This window comes from Mustela putorius, unplaced genomic scaffold (genome assembly GCF_011764305.1).
Source record: "Mustela putorius furo isolate JIRA1106 unplaced genomic scaffold, ASM1176430v1.1 tig00000580_pilon_pilon_pilon, whole genome shotgun sequence".
In the NCBI taxonomy this organism is placed as follows: Eukaryota; Metazoa; Chordata; class Mammalia; order Carnivora; family Mustelidae; genus Mustela; species Mustela putorius.
The window spans coordinates 808,626-821,331 of NW_025421423.1; the positions used below are offsets into that span (position 1 = coordinate 808,626).

The window sequence follows — 12,706 nt, forward strand, 5'->3', positions numbered from 1 at the left end:
ACTAAAAGACCAAGTTATCTAAAGTTAGGCTGTGTATCAGTCAAAAGCATGAAATGCAGAATGTGGAAATCCAGAGAAGTTTAATAAAATAAAAGACATTTTTGTCTAGTCAATGACATTAATATACCTCAAGCAAAAATTACATGTCTGCATATGCTGTGTGTCTTCAACACTTTACAGAAAAGCAGGAGCCTCTGAGTAACTCTGTCTCTGTCATATAATTGGGACCTCAGACTAGCTCAGCTCAGTGACACCAGCCATTGATGTCATGTGGCCCATTCCTATGGATCTAGTTCTCTCCTTGCCCAGCAAGTTTCTATTATAAGTGGACTTCCAGGGGCGCCTGGGTGGCCCAGTGGGTTAAGCCTCTGCCTTCAGCTCAGGTCATGGTCTCAGGGTCCTGGGATCGAGCCCCACATCAGGCTCTCTGCTCATCTGCTCAGCAGGGAGCCTGCTTCCCTTCCTCTCTCTTTCTGCCTGCCTCTCTGCCTACTTGTGATCTCTGTCTGTCAAATAAATAAATAAAATCTTTAAAAAAAATAAGTGGACTTCCAACACAGTCTTATAGGAAGAGAATATACTGGCTTGAACACATAAGGTTACTTTAATCGTTTTCTTACACAGTATCTGGTTTACACTTCAGTATGTTATGAATGTAGTTAGTGTAAATCACTTCATCTGATCTTAACCCTCTTCTCTGGAAAATCCGACCAAATTGAATTTCTGGAGCCTACCACTTGTAGCTCCCACCAAAGTCTCCAGAAACCTGACCTGCAGCACAGGCCTTGTGCGTCGCCTCCTGTGACTGCAGCTGACCTGTCTGCACCTCTGCTTCTCTGGAACTTGGGCCCAAGGAATGAAATCTTACCTGATGGTCAGAGTCCATTCATAATTCTCACCCTTAGGCTTGAGTCACACGCCTTCCAGTGGCACATAGATGCTTTGCAGACATTGTCACAGGTACTTCTACTCAGCTGCCTAGAACATCCAAGCCACAGTGTAGATCATCACAATTTTACTGCCAAAGAGATTAGGAACACCAGATGTCATCAGGGCCTGTAGCAGGGGACCCAAAACAGCATGACTGCCAGTTAAAAACAGGCTGCTGAGTCCTACATTTGGAGATGATCTCAGAGCTTAGTTTTTTGTTTGCTTGCTTTTTAAAGAAATGCTCCTCATGTACATTGGATCCACACCAGTCTGGAGGATCACTGACCTCTTAGTTTAAAGGTAGAGAAACGGAGGTCTAGAGACAAGTTTGTGAATTACACGTGGCCCCGAAGAAGGGGTGCGTTTTTCCTAATTGGTAATGATACAATGCTCAAAAGAGCTTCTCTTGAGATATATGGAATTAAGGGATAGAGAATTGTGTTTAGAGAAAGGCTCTGCTAGTACCAGGGAGTACAGAATTTGAGACTTGGCAGACTTTCCAGATATTAAACCAGTCCAGTTCCCTTCTCTTACCCACCTGTTACAGGGATCCTCTCTTCAGGAAGTGATTTCTCTGCCCCTGCTTCAACATTTATACAACAGGAAGCTGGGCTGTTGATATCTGCCCTTTTACTCACTTCTCCCTTCCTCCACTTGCCCTAAGACTCCTCTGGGCTCATGCAAAACAGACCTGTTCCCTGGCCACCGCTGCAGCCTTCAGAGCTTTGGAAATAGTTGTCTTCTCCCCAGTCCAGTCCTCCCTGCAGACACTCACCACCACTCTGCACAATAAAGAGCTGGCCATAGACATCACCTGGCAATTACCCAGCATGGAATGACGTCTAGGCTGGGTCTGTGGCTCACAGGAAGGGAGGCCCCTGGAGTGGAGAGGCTGCCAGCAAAGGGAAATGACTCTCTCTGGTGTCACCTGCCCATCTGGGTGCTACCAAGCCATGACCAGGCCTTACAGACCTTGTCTCTCAGAGCTGCTCCAGCAACGTATGGATGATACACATTCTTAACATAGGCACATTGTCACCTACTGTCTGACTTCCAGGTGTCTCTAAATGACCCCAGGTATAGAAGCAGCCACAAGTCACAGTCCATAGAAGCTACAGCTACTCACCGTGCCTTTGCCTGACCTTGAGGCTCAGTGAGACAAGGAGACAAAGGCTGACTCTCAAGGCTGAGACTCAGCCAGGAGCCTCAGCCCAAAGGAGACTGTACCCTGGGCGGGCTGGCAAGCCATGCCTGGCTGTTGGACCCAACACCCTCTTCCTTGCACTCCACACTTTCTCCAGAGGGCCCCATGATGGCTCTCTCGGGAATTAAGGCTGGGTTGCTTTGGGGCCAGGCCTTATCCCAGAAGCAATTTAAAGTTTGGTGAGAGGCTCAGAATTTAGACTTCATTCTCCTAGACCCAATTAGGCATTATTGTGAAATCTACCCAACGTCCCCCTCTCACTCCAAGGAAATCTCAGCTTAGAACACCCTCTGGCCAGGTAATCAGAGTTCCACTGGGTTTCGATCACACAAAATGGGCCCAAGATGGCTCTGTCATTGCCCTCAGAGAGCCTGGAAGGAAGAAGAGCTGGGTCTCAGTGATTCAAATATTCCCAGGGAACTTTGAGCCAGGCAGATTCCCTGCCATCCAGGCACCTCCTCCCCTCCACTCAGTGACCCAGTGTTCATTCTCTTTTCTCTCCCCTTCCCTCTCTCTCTCTCCCCCCCCCACCCCTGTCCCTCTCACCAACCTGCCCACCATTCTGAACAACTGCCGTGAACATGTCATATGTACCAAGCCTTGTGCCAAGTACCAAAGAGTAGAGATGGGGGACATGATGACCAGGAATGGGTCTTTGTCTTCAGAGAAGCCGGCAGAGCAGAAATATCTTGAGAGCAGGCATGACTGAGAAAGCCACAAAGCTGTCCAGGAGGCTGTGCTTGGGAGGACTATGCAGAACTCGCCCAGGACAAAAATAACAGGGACAGGGGCAAGAGGGCATGGGGAGACATGCAGGAGGAAAAACTGATAGGATTTAGAGGTTAGTCTGGGAGGGATACAGGCAAGACAGGAGTCGACAGTGGCTAAAATCGCAGATGCTGGGAAGCAGCTGGTGACATGGAGGAGAGCCTGTCTGGGCTGGTCGGGATAGCTGCAGCACCATTTCTGATATTTCAGTCATCTGAATTTTCACACATCTTGTGTGCCCCGCTCATTAATTACTAGTAATAAAGATAGGACTGAAAAACAGATTCTGTGAGGAGTTTATGGCCTATTGGATTTGTTATATTTGAGATGATGGTGAAATGTTGATATTAATAAGAGTTGCCATTAATTTGTAACTGTTTCCTAGATCTTGTCTCACCTAATGCTCCTCAAGATCCCTTGAGGTAAATCTGAGGGATACCTGTATATGAGCAGTGGAGGGACCCTCCATCACTGGGCTCCAGCCTGGGATTCATGGTGTCTAACATCTTGGGCTTCTGGGAGCCTATCCCTCCCTCACTCTTGGTTTTCTCAGGCCAAGGGGTTGTTATAGGACTCATGCAGGTGGGCCTTGTCATTAGACAGGCACTGCAGTGTCAATCTGATCTGACCCCCCTAAGAGCTCTGGGTCTCCTGCCTCTAGGACTCTACCACACAGAAGACTCAACCACTCTGGCCCTACTCCTAATCGGCCCCTTCTCTTTTCCCTCTCACTCGACTTCAGCTTACCATGGCTCTGGGTTTTTAAGCCTAACTGACTATTTACTGTGGTTTCTCCTTCCTCTTCTTCCTTCCTTCCACCAGCTGCTGACTATGTCCTGGTGTTTGAGTTCAAGCTCCTGAGAGACAGATCTAAAGGGTTTGGTTAGTCAACATCTAGTATAGGCTGCCGGAGAGCTCACAGGTTAACTGCCCCTAGAACAGGAGTCCACTGGTCTAGTCAGGTGAGTCCTGTGGTCTGAGTGCTTCATGGTACAAAGCATGGAAACAATTTGAGGGGCAGGAGAACGTGGGCATACCCAGTAAGTGAGGCTTGCTGGAACGAAGCAATGAATCAGGCAAGTATTATTGAGATAGTCCAGCATTCAGACTTCGGAAATTATACCCTGTGTCTCCACTGAGTGCTTGCTGTGTGAGTAGTCTCCTTTCCATGAAGAAACAAGGCCTTGACCCTCTCATCTACCATGGAGACAACTTCACCCTCCTGCCTCTTCCCTTTTCCCTCTTCAAGGAAGTTATGTTTCCCTAACCTTATAGCACCTGATTCCAGTCCTGGTTTTATCTCAAAATGGTGGTGGTTCTTTTCTCACAGAGAATGTGCTAGAATGATTCCTGAAAGACTCTCAAAGCGTTTTTGAGCAAGGTTAAAAAGTTTTGACCAGGGATCTGGTCACAGACCTTGTGAATTCCATGGGATGTTATGTCCACATTTGTCCCCAGGAAGCCACAATAAACAGATACCTCCCTACAAAATATGGGAGTTGCTAGGGTTCAGAGTACCCCTTCAGTCAGCTCCACTCATCTTTGGCAAACTCACATTTACACACACCCAAACACATGGAATAAGGATGTTTCTGGCACATGAAGCTTTGTTTTGGCCAATTAAAACCCAAATATTCCCTGGCTGGTTTGACTAGGGCTTCTGTAGGCAGAGAGAAGAAATAAAGACAGACATTTTCAGCAATACTTCTAATCTCAGTGCCCTGAGATCCCACACACAGAGTTTGTAAGAACTCTAGCTCAGTGCTCCTCAAGTGTGACTACAGGCAGCTTTAGCATCACGTGGGAACTTGTAAATAATCAGATCCCTGAGTACCTCCCTGGACCTACAGAATCAGTCTGGTGGTGGGTCCACCTCTATCCATGTGTGTGTGTGTGTGTGTGTGTGTGTGTGTGTGTGTGTGTGTACATGTTTGTCTAATCTCTGTATTAGCAAGTCCTCAGGATGAATCTGATGCATGCTAATGTCTGAGAAGCACTGGTCCCTCTAGACGTTTCCTAGAATTGGAATCTAGTTATTCTTTGGAAGGAATCTAAGAGGAGGAGGGTATTTTTTGTGAATGATCCAAGCAGCTGCCTAGAATCCCTCTGCTCTGGAGTCAGCTGTTCTTTCAGGCTTGTTTGCCCCTAGCTCCTGGCCCTTGACCATCCACAGCCCTGTGGACCTCCTCTGGGTCACTGTTCTCTGGGGTCTTTCTATCCTTGGGATCTACTTTGTCTGAGAGTCCTCACCATAGAGTAAGTGGGACCCTAGCAGCCCAGAGGTGAAGGGGGGAATCCCATAGATACTCTGACTTTGCATTTCAGGGGGCTGCTGGTCATCTCTTAGGGGGGTACAGTAGCAATTGTATCCAGAGAGGCAGAGAAGGGCCAGCAACCCCAGGCTTCCAGCCACTCTAGACGTTTAGTCAGTGAGTCTCCACTCATGAACACACTGTGCACTAGAATGAATTCATCTTGTCTCCTAAAACCAGCAACCCAGTCAGTGTTTTCTACTTCAGTCCTGTCCCCAGCATCCACCCATCATCTGAGCAGGAAATAGTGACTCTACCTTCTTTCCTGCCTACTACATGCAACCAAACTCTAGGATTGTATTTTGCATCCACCGAACATTTCCTGAACCTCTCTCTTCACTCCCCCTCCATCCCTTCCCAGTTGACGTCCTTGTCTTCACTTGCCTTTTAGTGTTTCTCTGTCTCTTTAGTTCTGTCCTCCTGCCCCCAATCTTCCCCCATACAGTGTCCAGAAGGATCAACCTCAGATGGAAATTTGACCACAGCAGACCTTTACTTAAACTCCCTAAATGCCTCTGGAGCCCTTACAGAAGTGTATCTCCTCAGAATGCCCCCGAAGACCAGCTAGAGTCCAGTCCCGCCTCCCTCCCCATCAGCAGCACCTGCCCAGAACACTCTGGCCATATTCCTCACTGCTGGCTGCACCAGCTCTCCTGCACCTGCTCTTCTGTGTCTTTGCTTATGCAGCTGCTGCTTCTGGGATGATTCCCACTCCCCGTTGTCAGGTCAGTTGTCACTCGTGCCCTCCAACGGTGTGCTGGTCAAGTTCGACAACAGGATCTCCAGGTCAAAAAGCCCTGATCTGGAGCATTTGCTGATTTCTGTGGTATAAACACTGCCACGATGGCCAATTTCAAGAACCAACAAAGTCACTGAATGGGAATTAGGCAGGGATGTACACAAGTGGTGAGGCAGCTTCAGCACATGAAAGACTCTGAATCATTTTCCCCCAACCCCACCACCCGCCAGGAGGTCAAACCCCTGCCTCCCTCTGGGCTCTCCCAGCACCTGGGCATTCTCTTCTCCCTCTCTGGCACGTCCTCCCTTGGTCATTTCTCTTCATGTTCCTCTCTTGCCACTAGAGGGCGCAATCCAGAAAGCGGAGACGGTGGTCCCTCAGCACATCCCTGCCTTCCGGGCAGTACACACCCAGTGATTGCTGGCTGTACCCATTCTCTGGACCCACCCCGGCTCTTGGCCACAAGCTGTCAGGGACTTCTGAGAGGTTTCAGAGCACGTGCACAAATGACAGGTTGCTGAAAGGAAGTGATTTGAATAGATGCTGGGAGAGGGTTGAGGAAAAAAGCAGCAGGTTGCTTCAAGGGCCTAATTCAGTAAGTTGAAATTTAGAGGAAAAGTCTAAGTCTTCCACTCAGGGGACACTTAAGTGGCTCAGTCAGTTAAGTGTCTGTCTTCATCTCAGGTCATTGTCTCTGGGCCCTGAGACTAAGCCCCACATCAGGGGCTCTCTGCTCAGGGGGGAGTCTGCTTCTCCTTCTGCCCCCCACCGTGCTCCCACATGCTCTCTCCTTCCCTCTTTCTCTCTCTCTAATAAATAAACACAGTCTTTAAAAAAAAAAAAAAAAGGAAAAGGAAAAGAAAAAGTCCACTCAGACTCCTAAGAGCCACTGCCTAAGCACTGAGTTGGGGGGATGGGCTTGGGCATAGCACAGGAGAAAAGTCTTGGGAATCAGAGTGAGTCCTGGAATCACTGCCCAGCAGGCTGTTGGACCCTCTTAACAGAATTGTGATGTTTAGAGAAAAGAAGGGAGGACGGGTGGGAAGGAAAAAGCAAGCAGGCAGCTAACTTCCTCCAGGGCCTTCAGCATAATTGGATCTTGGGGATGACCTCCCAGAAGGATACAAAGTTTCTAAACTGAGTACCACTCACTTTCCAAACTTTAAATGACTTCAGGGACTAAAATGGTCCCGAAAAACACACTAGAATTTAAATTATCTTCTAAAGATGATGGCCAGTCCTTTGGAGATTGTACCTTGAGCACAGGAGGCAGGTGGAGGGGAGAGGACGAGCTGGACCCCTCACCATCCTTGTCACATGTTCTGAGCCCTCAACCTGGCGCTTCAGACCCAGTGTTGCTATTTCTGATCTGTGGCCTCTTCCCAACCCTCAGGAAACAAAAGGATCACTTCTGTTCTCCATGTTTCTGATCCAGGTAAGTGCAGGTTTCAATCATATCAGGATTTTCACTAGCAAGCTATATTTCTGTCATCAGGCTTGATTGTAATGGAGTAGAGGCGCAGGAAGGGGAGAAGCCCTGGCATCGGTATGTGTTACTCTCCCAGAGTCATATAGACCCAGCAAACTGCAAGATCATCTGGACTCATCGCACTTCATACAGAGGGGACAGGGCTCACCTAGGACCACACAACTCGTAGTCTTTTGCACACATGCACTTGTCCCTTCTTGATTAAAACCATGGAGGGGGTGGGAGGCTCTATTTTTTTGGTAGTTAAGAATCCAAAGTTCAGTAATAATAATGAGCTGTGTTTCTAGATCTGGTGATGATGGCATAAAGGGAATATTTTCTTCACATGATCCACATTCTTAGGAGAGGGTGGGGCAGCTCAGGCTGGGACCAATTTACTGCCCCAACACGTATGTCACAAGCAACAGGGTGTCCTGGGTACGGAAGCCAGCCCCAAGCTGGGTCCATTCTCCGGACTGCACAGACAAGTAGTCAATTCCTGAATGGTCTGTTTGCCTCAAAGAGATATATCAATTTTTTAAGATGCTGGGAGAAAAAGGGAGATTGACCCTTGTTTATCGTTATGCTGAAACCAAGAGATCTGTAGCTTTCTGGAGGCCTGGCATTTGGAAGAGGGATTAAAGTTGCAAAGGAGCAAATTTCAGCTCAGTCTAGGGTGAAGCTGCTTCAGAGTAAATGAGCCTCGTCAGGAAGTGCAGTGTCCCACGTCACTCCAGGACCCAAGTGCAGGCTGGAGGGCCAGGAGGAAGGCAGGAGGAGCTGTCTGCATTGGAAAGGGAGCACATTGCTAACTAAATCCTAAGGCCCATTGTCAGTAGCATTGACGTGATTCTTGTGGTTGCTGTTGCCACGGATTCAATCACTTGTTGGCATGGCCATTTGCCTGACAATTTTCCCCACTAGATTTTGAGCTCTTCAAGGTCATGGGCTATGCCTTTCATTGCTGGGCTCCCACCACTGGGAGTGATGCCTGACCCAGAGCAGATGCTCCATCAGTGTCTGTCAACCTGAACTGACTTATGATGGCACGTACTTGGTCACAGCTACAATGCTAAGAGTCGAGGTGTGTCTCTGAGCTCCCCAGACATAACCAAGGAAGCAGTTGGAGAGCTGAGGGCACTTGGTGAGCTGGATGGAAAGTTTATGAATCTTTTAGAGACAGAGCGTGTAAATCTGAATGCCCAACACCCTCAGTGTGGCCTACAAAGTTTTGTTGTTTTGTTTGTTTTTTAATTGATCCAGAATAAACCCCAATTTGGGGAGCTCTTAGTCTGAGGAGACATTCAAGTTTTCTAGAAAGAAATGCTGACAGAGTGAGTCTCGGGGCTTTGTGAACAGTCTCAGGGAAAAGCCAGGGCCTCTGGTGCAAGGAGATGGAGAATGAAGAAAAGAAGGGAGATTCAGTCAGAATTCTCCGTAGTGTGGCCACAGTGTGCAGGAGGCCCCTTTACTGCTCCAAACGTACCAAAGGATCAACAGATGTTAAGACCTTGGCACCGTGGCCTGAGCTGATTCTCTCAACAGGTGACACCGGGGCAAGGGATCTATTGGCTCTCATCTGTCCCAAGAAAAGTGATGCTTGATTTTCTGATGATTTTCATTTAGGCGGTCTTGTCTCCTGCATGCCTTACTCTTTTTTAAATGTGTGCCAGATGTTGTATTTGCAAAATTCTTTATGGAAGTGATTTGGAAGACTGGGGCGATGCTGCTTTCCTTCAGCATGGATTTACATTTGCTTCTGATTTTGGAAGCACCACCACCAAGAATGAATCTCAGGGCTTGAGAAGAGCTGAAGCTGAGCTACGGCACCTGTAAACAAAGTTTCCTTCAGTTTCTCTCCTGCTCTTGTGGTGCTGCCCTTTGCGATGCCCTACCAAAGGGAGGAAGTGTAGTTAGAGGCCCTTCATGGTGAGCCTCGTATCTCAAAACCTGTCTCCCACCCTCAGGATCCTGTTCATCGCGCTGCTTAGCCTCTCAGCAGCCACTCCCAGATTCTATAAATGCCTCAGTTAACTCACAGCCTCAAATGCTACATTTCTCTGAATTCCACGATTCCCAGAATCATGACCTTATGGTTCTTAAGGTCGTACAACCTCACCAATGCTTTATGCAGATGTTTTATGTCATGGTCTAGTTTTTGTTTTTAATTGTCATATGCAGGAGAGTTTGTCCCATTTAACTCTTCATTCTTACTGGAAGCAGAAGTTAAATATTATTCTCTACTGCATTTTTCCTAGAGTCCTATAAGATGACCAAATTATCAGAGTTATTCCCCAACGGCTCCGCAGGGTGGGTATCTTTCCCCTGCTGCCCAGGCACTTTTGGAGTCAGAGAGTGCTGAAACTGACTGCAGAGAGCTCCCACAGGTGACAGAGCAGATGCGTCATGGACAGGTCCAATCAGACCTCCCCTGGGGCGGGGTTCATCCTCCTGGGCCTCTCAGCCCACCCAAGGCTGGAGAAAATGTTCTTTGTGCTCATCCTCCTGATGTACCTGGTGATCTTACTGGGCAACGGGGTCCTCATCCTGGTGACCGTCCTTGACTCCCGCCTGCACACACCGATGTACTTCTTCCTGGGGAACCTCTCCTTCCTGGACATCTGCTACACGACCTCCTCAGTCCCCCTCATTCTCGACAGCTTTCTGACCCCCAGAAAAACCATTCCCTTCTCAGCCTGTGTCGTGCAGATGTTTCTCTCCTTTGCCATGGGAGCCACAGAGTGTGTGCTTCTGGGCATGATGGCATTTGATCGCTATGTGGCCATCTGTAACCCCCTCAGGTACCCCGTGGTCATGAGCAAGGCTGCCTATGTCCCCATGGCTGTCAGCTCCTGGGCAGCTGGTATCACCAACTCTGTAGTTCAGACATCCCAGGCTATGAGACTGCCTTTCTGTGGGGACAATGTCATCAATCACTTCACTTGCGAGATCCTGGCTGTCCTGAAGTTAGCTTGTGCTGACATCTCCATCAATGTGATCAGCATGGTCGTGGCTAATGTGATTTTTCTGGGGGTCCCAGTTATGTTCATTTTTGTCTCCTATGTGTTCATCATTGTTACCATCCTGAGGATCCCCTCAGCTGAGGGGAGGAAGAAGGCCTTCTCTACCTGCTCTGCCCACCTCACTGTGGTGGTTGTCTTCTATGGGACCATCCTCTTCATGTACGGGAAGCCCAAATCCAAGGACCCCTTGGGGGCAGACAAGCAGGACCTTTCAGACAAGCTTACCTCCCTCTTCTATGGGGTGGTGACCCCCATGCTCAACCCCATCATCTACAGCCTCAGGAACAAGGATGTAAAGACTGCTGTGAGGAATCTGGTGCGTCAATAATACCTAACTGAGTGACTCTCGTGATTTCCAAGATACCAGAATGCAAGACCTCCAAACTCCTTATTGTTTTCATGGGGAAATGGTAACCCAAAGTAGAGAAGGGAGCTTCCTAAGGTCCCTGCTGTAGACCCTGTGACTAAGACTAAAAAGTAAACTGGTTCTCTATCTATTCACCTACTCATTGTTCCAAGTTAATGGAGCTTTTGTCTATGACCCTAGAAGGGAGGAGCCTTCACATTTCTAGAAATGTTGGCTAGTTGTTGGCTTTGTGCACAACCACAGTGACATCGTATCTTAGCTATTTTATGCTAGTGAAGTCTTAGATTCTCTGCCACCAGAAGTTGGTGTGTGTCCGTGAAGCCTTATCTGTGTGTGCAAAATTAAGAAACAACCACAGAATCTGGTTTTAGTAGAACTGGGCTCTTGGAATGTACTATGAGGCCCTGTGTAGAATTGCTAATCACTATACAAGCTTTGGTATTATCCTAGAGGACTGTGTTCAGTAAGAATAACATAAAAAGTATCATCTATATCATCATAGCATATTGGCTGATAGCACCATGGCAAGAATTCACCTTATGTCTTAGCACCAGGAAAAGAGGGCTCTTACCTTGAGTGTGTAGCCGTCTGAGGAAGCTCAGAGAGATGTTTGGCCTCTCCTCCCCATGTCCCAGCTCCAATCATGCACTGATACAGTACTGCATAGCTGGGAGACAGCAGCTGTCCAACTCTTTTCCCCACACAAATTACATGTGTGTTTGTATTATAGCAACAAACACTCCCATGCAGGTGCCCTGACAATAAGGAAATCCAAAACATGTTTTGGGGAAAGCATAGGGTTACAATAATCCTCAGTTGCACAGCTATCATCAGCCATTAGTAAGAGTTGGTTATGGCACGGGTGTGATGTGTGATGGGCTGGGGGGCTGTAGGTTTGGACTTTTGGGTAGCAGCCATAACAGCTTGGAGGATGGTCATACTGGGTGAGAGACCTTCGACTGCACAGAAGAGAGAATTCTACTCAGCCTGGTTTCAGAATAATGTGGATTTTTCTAAAAGTAGGATCAACCTCAGGCAAAGTTAATCAGGCTCTAGTTCCTTTGCTCTGAGATTCTCTTGACTCCTCACTCTTCTAAGTGTCAGATTTGTCAGGCTGACTTGTCTCATCGTCACAAGATGGCTGCCATTGCTCTGGACCCACAACTTCCCCATTCACTTACGGAATAGGAACCACTGGTTCCTACAACCAGAGAACAAATATCCTGAGGTTTGCTCTGACTGTACCCATCAGTGCAAACTGCAAACAAATCACAGTGGCAGGTGAGATCAGATTATGCAGATTGACTTAAACAAGCGGGACCCTACTAAAACAGAAGGTGGGGTCAGTCTAACCTAAGTCTACAGCTGCTATATCCAGAAGAACATCTGGTTTTATGAGTAAGAAAGTGATAGAAGGTCAATGGACCCTGGAAGAACAGCAAACAAATGTCCACCATTTTCTGGGCGCCACGTGAGGCTTCCTGACTCTGGAAAATCCCTAGGAAGGGAGAGGGCTGCTTCTACTCCTTCTTCTTCTTCTTCTTCTTCTTCTTCTTCTTCTTCTTCTTCTTCTTTTTCTTCTCCTTCTCCTTCTCCTTCTCCTTCTTCTTCTTCTTAATCTTGAAGAGTGAAAGAGTGCGTGAACTGGGGGAGGAGTAGAGGGAAAGAGAGAGGGGAAGCATACTCCCTGCTGAGCTCAGAGCCGAAGGAGAGGTTGGATCTCATGACTCCTGAGATCTCCTCCTGAGCTGAAACCAAGAGTTGGATGCTTCACCGACTAAGCCACCCATGTGCCCCCAGAATGTCCCTCATTGGATATGGAGGCAGCATATTCCCAGCCTGGTCAAATGGTGACTCAATGCCAGATTTAATCTGATTAAAGAAAACAAATACAA

At 47.9% G+C, this 12,706-nt stretch overlaps 1 protein-coding gene across 1 annotated transcript; it reads left to right on the forward strand.

Annotated features, from left to right (window-relative positions):
* Positions 1-9,725: 9,725 nt before the first annotated feature.
* LOC101689961 (olfactory receptor 13C7-like) lies at positions 9,726-10,805 on the forward strand. The gene has a single exon (XM_013053700.2). It carries the CDS (start codon positions 9,828-9,830, stop codon positions 10,770-10,772), a length of 945 nt encoding a protein of 314 aa, XP_012909154.1. The 5' UTR covers positions 9,726-9,827; the 3' UTR covers positions 10,773-10,805.
* The last annotated feature ends 1,901 nt before the right edge of the window (positions 10,806-12,706 follow it).

Bases quoted from the DNA above. Each gene is read 5' to 3' on its own strand.
- LOC101689961 (XM_013053700.2), top strand. From the start codon at position 9,828: ATGGACAGGTCCAATCAGACCTCCCCTGGGGCGGGGTTCATCCTCCTG.